The 8,635-nt window shown below is 45.0% G+C and overlaps 1 protein-coding gene across 1 annotated transcript in view; it reads right to left on the reverse strand.

The window, feature by feature from the left end:
* Window positions 1-2,240: 2,240 nt before the first annotated feature.
* T265_02972 (hypothetical protein) overlaps window positions 2,241-8,635 on the reverse strand; it is a gene marked incomplete at both ends in the record, with an annotated part of 15,193 nt that continues 8,798 nt past the window's right edge. Inside the window, 3 exons of the mRNA XM_009167351.1 lie at window positions 2,241-2,485; window positions 5,628-5,913; window positions 7,744-7,818. Of these exons, the coding sequence (XP_009165615.1) occupies window positions 2,358-2,485; window positions 5,628-5,913; window positions 7,744-7,818 (489 nt within the window). The remainder of the gene's footprint in view (window positions 2,486-5,627; window positions 5,914-7,743; window positions 7,819-8,635) is intronic.

Genomic DNA, 8,635 nt, shown 5'->3' on the forward strand with positions numbered 1-8,635 from the left:
AATTCGCGCACTAACCACTTGGGCCATCTCGCTCCCCTTGTCGATTTGGTAGGGAAATAACGTGCAGTAATGGACTGAAGTACATTATCATCATTATCAGCTTTAAGAACCGCGTACTTGTCGTGCAATGGTTTTAGCCGTCACAATTTCATCCTTCGATGATCTGAGATGGGGCCGGAGGCTGCGAATTGGTGCGTAAATAGAGGTCTATCAGTGGACTTTAATTTGGGGGGATTGGGGAGATATGTATAGAAAGCAATAGCTTGAGTGCACGACCACCATTGAGGGCGCGACTGGGCCATGTCTGACAATGTCTCCAGCCATTAACGGGGTCCCCATCCAGGGGGACGGCAACGACCAGCACAGCTGAGTTTGCTGGAAATGGTTTTCACAATTCGCTGCCAAGCCTCTCCTGGCTCGTTTTCACCTTTCGCGTGGTGCTGCAAAAAAAGAATTCTTCGAGGAATTCGGTGGACTGTTATGCGGAGCACATGACCAAGCCAGCGCAACCTATGCAGTGTAACCAGTTCATCTATCGTGGGTGAATTATCTCCTCCGAATAGCATTCGACGTTGTTGCACAACTAGGCAGCTTTGAACACTCCACGTAAGCTCATTAAATGTGTGGTATTCGAAGCTTATTAATGGACGTCCTCTGTCCACCCCAGCTTGACCTGATACGAGACTGTCAGAAAACATTCTCCTTTCCTAGCTGACTTAGGCGTATTCGATTATAAGCCTGGACTGCGTTGATTTAGAACGAGGTGTCTTCGGAGAACTTGCGGCAGCTCAATCTAGTGCTGCATTTACTAATGCTGTTTTTTTTAATGCAGACTCCTAATATTACCGGAAACAAACGAAAATGAAGCCACTAGATTTGCTGGATCCACATCCAACATCCGATCATTCTACTGTACACTGATGGGATTTTGCGAATGACGCAAGTCCTTGGTTTATGACGATGCTAAGGATTCTAGTATCAACCAGAAGTAAGCCGAGGTGGTACTTACAACAGTTTACGAGGCTTGTAGAACGCATGTGGAAATAAGCGTGCCATCCGAGGCAATACACCAACGTGATCTGTCTGCTCCGTAACTCTATAAGTAAACAAAAATCCGTTATTGTGCCCCTATCTCAGTAGGAGTGACATGGAAACGCCGATTAAACTTGAGTATCCGAATATATATCCTGCGTCAGGGACAAGTAGCATTGAGAGACACGAAACACAGAAAACGAACAAACCACTTTTCGAATAATCGCATTGAGCAAGTGTGCAATCATGACAATTCCATAACCACTTAAGTCGGTTGTGTAAGCTCAGTCGCGATATACATGGTAATGCGAACGAACATCACGTCGATTGGATGTGTGAAAAGCCAGTTACGTACTGAACGAACGCAGTACCTGACTGATCAGAACGTCACTCAGGCGCTTAAACCTTGATGCTGCCCCCCCCCTCACGAAGATTCTGACGTGACCTTGTGGAACATTACATGATAAACCTTGTAATATGGTGTGATAACTCCGCTTGGTCCCCATAAAAAGCTGTCTCAAGCAACCGCGGCGGAAGACCGACACAGGGCTTACAATACTGCCCAAAAGACAAGAGCAAAATGAAGATCTTTGGCGTGCAGTACTTGGAACATGCAACTAGGCATTTATCCAAACGGATTTCTGAAAACATTCCGTTTTTTTTCGGAACCAACAGTATTGTGCATTTGGTCCGAAGTGACCATCAGTGGAGTATTCGAGAATATATTTGACCTATTTTACTCCGTTTGCAAACGTTCCAAAACACCATATTCTCAAAAGTCGAAGCCATTTCAGAGTTCTGAAATCTGAGTTGTGCAAGACAACTAATTTAAGCAATCTTGTTGTCCTGTCCTTGTAAGAGGGATAGACAGGAAGTACCCAGTCACTGTTTACGCCTGATGAATGGTCAAGGCTTACACTTGATGGCTCGTACTGTGACCCTTTGTCTATCGTGACTTTAGTCCAATCCGTACGAGCATTTAATGCCGCTAGCATGCCAGCTGGAACTGAAATTCCATGACCGACTCGAATAAGTGTAGAACTGTTTTGATTACGCACTCGCCTGTGATCTCTCTAAAAGGGATTAATTCACATTCGATAACATGCGCATATTTCATAAAACTTGGGGAGTACCTAGGGAGGGGGTTCGTTGTATAGCCAGTGGGCACCTGATGGATGTGGACCATGAACCATAACTAAAGACTGAAGAGATCGTTAAACACCTTCCCAGTGAAAGCAACATGAAAAAGTTAATCAGATACGGACAGTTTATATCCAAAAATCACAGTAAGGTCACTGTGAATCTGATTGGATCAAATGCATATATTAAACTTTTAGCGCCTCTTCCAGTTCACCGGATGCGGCCATCTCCTTCACAATGTCCAGGCCTCCAATAAGCTCACCTTTAACATACAGTTGAGGGTAAGTTGGCCAGTTGGAGAACGTTTTCAATCCTGAAAGAAAAAGAAAGCCTTACAGTAAACGCATAATCCCCGAAACATGGTCATAGGGTTAACGAACGATCGTGTTATTGAAAGGCATTTACACCTATCACTAGTAAATTTCCACTAGTAAAGATTCGGCTACGCGCTGAGGACGTCGGATGTTGCATAAAGGGCTTTCCGGCGGAGTAAAACTACGTGGCGTGAGTCGGAGTGAACTCATAGTGGGAAACTTTCCGAATCTAAGCTTTCGAGTTTAGTAGCTAGAGACGTGACAATTCTCGATACTTATTGAATGAGTCTAGCCAAAATGTGAGTGGTGCGGTTAGTTAATTTGATCCCTCCTCCAAATAGCGTGAACCGTGAAAAAAAGCGAATGAATAAGTCTTCCTACAATGTTTCATTACGGGAGATAATGTTATAGTTAAATTTTATACTGCTTGTGTAGCCCTCTGTGAAAATCGCAAAAGCTGAAGTCTGCGGAGACGTTTCCTGTAATTACTGCATTGCACATGGCAGAAAATTCAATATGTGGCTATTCTGAGCGTCCAAACAACAAAGGGTGGGTCTCGAAATGGTTATCGCCGTTTGTTGGCGTAATCCTCTGGGGAAATAGCATAGACTAGCCAAAAAGCATGTCAATTATCAGCCCAAACAAAGTCTGTGCGTGGATAGAAAAGCCCAGTGGTAATGCCCAAAAACTGTTACATCTCGTACACAAAAGACTCAAGAAACCGGTAGTGAAATAATAATAATAATATGTAGCAAGAAAGCTCTTTGACTACTAGGTGGAATATTTTCAACAACAGTTTAATTGGTCGCATACGTCTGTCGACCATATCAATTCGAGCAGTTTAGGCCCTCTCCCGGTTCCTTAAGTATTAATAAGCCTTTCTGTCCCGAATTGCTATCAAGCCACTCGAGATTGCTGTGGTTAAAACCCGAATTCACTAAGAAGGCTCGAATCTAACAGATGCATTTCGACCGCTCCTGTCTAGGCTTGGACGACTGATAGTATCTCAGCCCTCGAGCATGACAATCAGGCACCAGAAGGGTGCTACAGTTTAACGACGATCGGGCCGCAGAGCAACATATACACTCCTCAGCATTTCCAAAGACGTTGGTGAACCTTTTGGTTCACCTTGACTGGACTGCCGGAACAAAGTTGCTTTCCATAAAATTAGAGCCTAATGAAAAAGGCCCACTGAAGCAACTACACTGTGTATACTCCAAACACGGCAACATCTAAAGTGACAAAGTGAGACGCAAGTACAAGTACCAAACAGGATTTCAAATAGGTCAACTATTCATTCTTCGCCTTATATCAAATAACTGAGCAGCGCCGAGCATAATGCAGTGAAAAGACTAATTACCAGGTTAGTAGTCTATTGTGACTGTTCAAACAGTCAAACGGCAAGCCCGTTTAAGTGGGGCCGGAAATCCTATTCATGTAGCAATCGATAGTGACGCATTTGTAGTGTGACACTTCCATTCTTTGGGTCCCATACTACGAATGTGTCCTATCCCTCTCTGGGTCCTGCTGCTCACTAGGACAATGGACTGCGGTATATACGCATTGGTTCGACTACTCCGGACCTTCCCTAGTTCGTTGGGCTGCAGTACGCAAACGTGTCACGATGTAGCTTGATGTGGCGACTCCCGAATTCGGGTTTGTTCGATCCGGGGCCCCTCCATGGATATTTTTGGCCGATCTACCTGCAGCCAAGGACACACGGTCGGGTGACTGCAAACTTGCCACAACAGTGCTAATCGACAATCGTAGCTTTCCTGAACTTCAAAAAAGCTTTTGGCTCCATAGATAGGTTGATCCCTCCACGTATAGTCGGTCAGGGCGGAAAAGCCCTTCGAGTTTGTATACATTATGTATTCTCCTTGATCCGGAGCTTTCCGATCGTCCTAAGGTTTGTAATGAGCTATTCAAAAGTTTGCTCGCAACTAGCGTGGGTTGTTAGGGTTATCCTGCCTCTCGCTTCATGTTCAGTTACCATTAAGTGCACACACAAAAGCAAGAATTCAGATGTTGAAATCACGGTTGAAGGCCACTGAGATTGGATTACGCCAGTGGAATAGTTCTGCTATCCGTTGGTCGGGCATTTGTATAACCTACTCCCGGAATTCTTACTGTCTTGTATCCCTCTAAAACTTGCGAGCAATGAGCTTGAGCAGCTATCTAGGCCGAGATTGCACCGTGATAGCTGAATTTAACACGCACATTATCAACGTACGGGCTATATTCGCCATCCTAGACTTCAGAAAGAGTCCACTGAAACTTGCTTGCTCATTATACGTGTCAGACCTGGTCTATCCCTGTGGAAACACTTGACATCACTGTCCACAAAACGTAGCAGTCAATCGCTGGTTGCGTCATATTCACAATGGAAAGGTTCGTACCAGGTCGGTAGATCGCTATGGAAGCAGACAAAGTGTACCTGTGTGAATCTGAGCCAGCTCAGTGAATGCCTGGAATCGCGGCATTAGATGGCAAGGCTCCTGCATATGTAGACCCGAAGTTGGTTCCGGTGTTGTGGGCCCCTCACAACCTGTAGGCCCAGGTGTTCGACACAGGTCTTAGCAGTGTGGATTCAGGTTCTCAGCTGCTTAACTCGAAGATAACGTCACTCTTGACGCGCTTTAGCAACGAGAACGATTTCCGTGTGCAGCCAGCGAAAAACGCGTCCAAACCATCGGAGTCGATGGTATTGGATAAGTTTCTCGAGTCGAGTGGTGCCAAGGAATCGACGGTCGAGCTCTTCATTCGATACACAACCTTTTGGACATACTCCAAGAATGTTTTCCAAACAACAATGTTCGGATATCTCCATCTTGCGAGCACCTGAGAAGCTGGGATCTATCCCGCTGATATTGTCTTGCCCCAATGCAATGCTCGGATGTTGTTTATACGTGAATGCACCTTGCTCCTGATCGCTTCTTCAATGACGAAGTGTGAATTTACGAAGTGAACTTACCACAGGAAGTTCATTCTGTAAACCGAGTCGATATAAATTTACAAAGAAACGGCTAAATATTAATGGCATAAGCCGAGGAGCCTCTCTGAATGAATGGTGAAAATTAGACTGCTGACTATGCGTCCACTTTGTGTTAATATCATCAAAACTAGACTGGGGATACTCACCCTGCCGAACTTCCTCATTGGTCAATATATCAAAAGTGTCGAACGAAACATTCAGTGAATTTAAAATTTCCAAGATTTGCTTGCTGAATCCACAACGTGGTTGAGAAGGAGTGCCTTTCATGAACAGCATAACGGGAGAACGTCGAATGAGGTTTCGCAGTCGAGTGTTTAGATCTAGTGAATCAAGTTCTACATCACCGTTTGTGTCCGGATGAGAAAGATTCGACACCGCTTTCGTGATCTCCGCGATATTCGCCCCACAGATACGACGGACCTCGGTGCCATTCTAACAGTCGGGGATGAAGGATACGGTACACCATATTGGGAACCACGAATGGTGCGGAATGGGAAATAATGCAAGTACATTCAAGAGAAAAACTAGCTGGCGGAGGAAAGTAGAAATCCCCTATGGTTGGCGGTAACAACTTCCACCTAGCACAGTTTTCACGAAATATGCTTGCTGGCGACTGGAGTTCGGCTTTAAGCAAGCTTTTCTTGCTTAAGTTCGGTTCACACTTCAGCTCGACAAAGCTGCTAAAGCTCGTCAGCGGTGGTCTACCGCCGATCCCGTCTGATACTGAGAATGCAGTGACATGCACTCACTCACTTCACTGCGGTCAAAATTGAATAAGGCAATGCTAAGAAATACCAAGATAGTGATGATATACAGCGGGGAATGGCATAGGTCGGATACCAATGTTCGCTTCATTCGGCATTTGTTTGGGCGCGAAACCTGTCAGTGGGGCCGTTGCCTGAGTTATGGGGTTGTCGAATTAGTTCAACATTATGGCTGGCCTGGTGTTTCCAGACGGACAACATTAGCCACGTTGGGATAACTCCGTGATCAAGACTAACAGTAGTGTGCAATATTAATGAAGAAGGCGTCTGGTTACGCCTGCTTGACGAAATTTGAGATAGCCGAAAAGTAGCTTAAGAATTATCTGTATTCGCAGTAGGTTTGGGGGTTTCCTTTGGAAGACGGAACAGTTCACAGTTTCGCACGGTAAATATAGGTCCCTGGTTATCATTCATTGCATTTAGCACAAATAGATGATCCTGTTATATCAAACGACGGTCCGCCCTATTAAGGATATTAAAAGCATGGCTAATTTAAGAAAGAATTTCAGCTGAACTGAAGAACCTCTCCAGTTCGTTCTAAACAACGTTTTCTAGCCTTCTTCACTTCATTTATCGCCATGTTATATGTCAGCGATTCAAAGGCAGTAAAAAAGCAAGCCCAATCAGATGTGCTATGATGAAGCGCCAGGACACTTTGAACTTCACCACCCCATTTTATAGCCTGACAACCGCCAACAAATTGAGAAGTGCCCAAGCGCTCCGTGGAATCTGAAAAACAGCTGCAAGAAATCGACACTGCCTTCTCTGCGGCCGTGTTACGATTATGGATATGACTAAAATGTGTGAATAAGTAGGGATTTTCTAAACCAGCAGATTGGAAGCGACATTGAAAAGAGGGCCCAAGAAAAATATACACCCGTTTGCGAAGAAACTGTTGCGGATGTGCGGAAAAAATGCTAACTCAAACGTACGAACAGCCCAACCATAATTACGGAAAATAATATCCTCTGTCTTGACGGTGTCACTATTTCGTGTTCGATAGTAGGATGAGCGCAGCTATGGCGAGCTACTTGAAAGCTTCGAATGCTAATTGCAGTGAAATCGTATGTACAATCAACCGCTGAAAAGATTACTCCAATGAGATAAAAGTGTTGAAGTTGATGAAAAACGCACGAAAACACGCGAAGATTCATCACTCGGTCGCCAACTATAGTAAACTTCCGTTAGCGACAAACAGTGAAGTATACTGGCCTAAGAGGAGTTCGAGACAGCTCGCTGTTTAAGGCGCAGACTTACTGACCGAAAGGCCTGTGGTTCGAGTTCAAAACCGGCATTTCGACTGCTCTTATCTGGGCTTAAGTAACCTGGCAGTATCTCAGTCCTCGTGGTTCCTTCGGGTGGGATGCCGGCTGAACACCGGAAAGGTGTTACAGCGGAACTGGCGTATCATCAAGACCAGTAATAATTTAATAGTGACAAAGGGTTTGATCAGAAATCTCATTACCTATTAGCTTTTCGCGACTGGAGGATCACTCACTTTGAACAGAATCACTGTAGGAACCGAATCAACTTTCAGTTCCTTCGACACGTCTGCCACCGATTCCGCGTTAACCTGCAAACAGACCATGAACAAGCATATAATGACTAAATCAATCGACATCAGTGGCGAGCAAGTAAACAGTCGAAGTCAGAAGGTGGGGAGTTCAGGAGATACAAAAGGTTATCATCCACGAGGATATGGACATTGTGTTAGAACCTTGGAAAGTAAGTGAAGGAATGGCGCTGTGGGCAGCATTTCCATCATCAGTCCGAGACTAAGAATGGAGCGGGATGGCCATTACTAAAGCGGTGTTTTTTCATGTCGTTGTGCACACAGTTATGAGCACAAGCAAAATGGCAGTACAGTAAAACCCACCTGCAGCGATCATCCGCCTATAATGATCGCTTTTGGTCGGTTCCGTTGAGTTTCTGTTACGAACGTCCGAGAATGGTGTAATGTAGCAACAACTAAGGTGAACTTGTGCACATGTCGACAAAAGCAGTGTTTCTCATCCTATCACCGAACGAACTAAGTGTCCAAACAATTACTACAAACCATATTAGTATCCAAATATAACACAAGGGGATAATGAATCAGGATATTGTTGAATCTAACTTGACCTTATGGTAATTCCCCCATTCACTTGCTTACTCCGCCTATGTACTTTTGATCTGCAGTTGCTTTGCTTATTCGTGCCCGGTACTCACTTTGCCGCAGAGGCCGTCCTTTCCGACACTTGTGTATTGACATGTGTGAATGTGTGCTGCTGACCCGGCTGATGGCACCACGCGACGGCCGATGTGGCATGAGAATATTGTTAGTTGTGCAGCGTCTGCTCGTCACATGGTGCCGACATCTTCAGGAATCTCCAGATCAGTCCTCAAGCCTC

Source organism: Opisthorchis viverrini, assembly GCF_000715545.1.
Source record: "Opisthorchis viverrini unplaced genomic scaffold opera_v5_39, whole genome shotgun sequence".
Classification (NCBI taxonomy): domain Eukaryota; kingdom Metazoa; phylum Platyhelminthes; class Trematoda; order Opisthorchiida; family Opisthorchiidae; genus Opisthorchis; species Opisthorchis viverrini.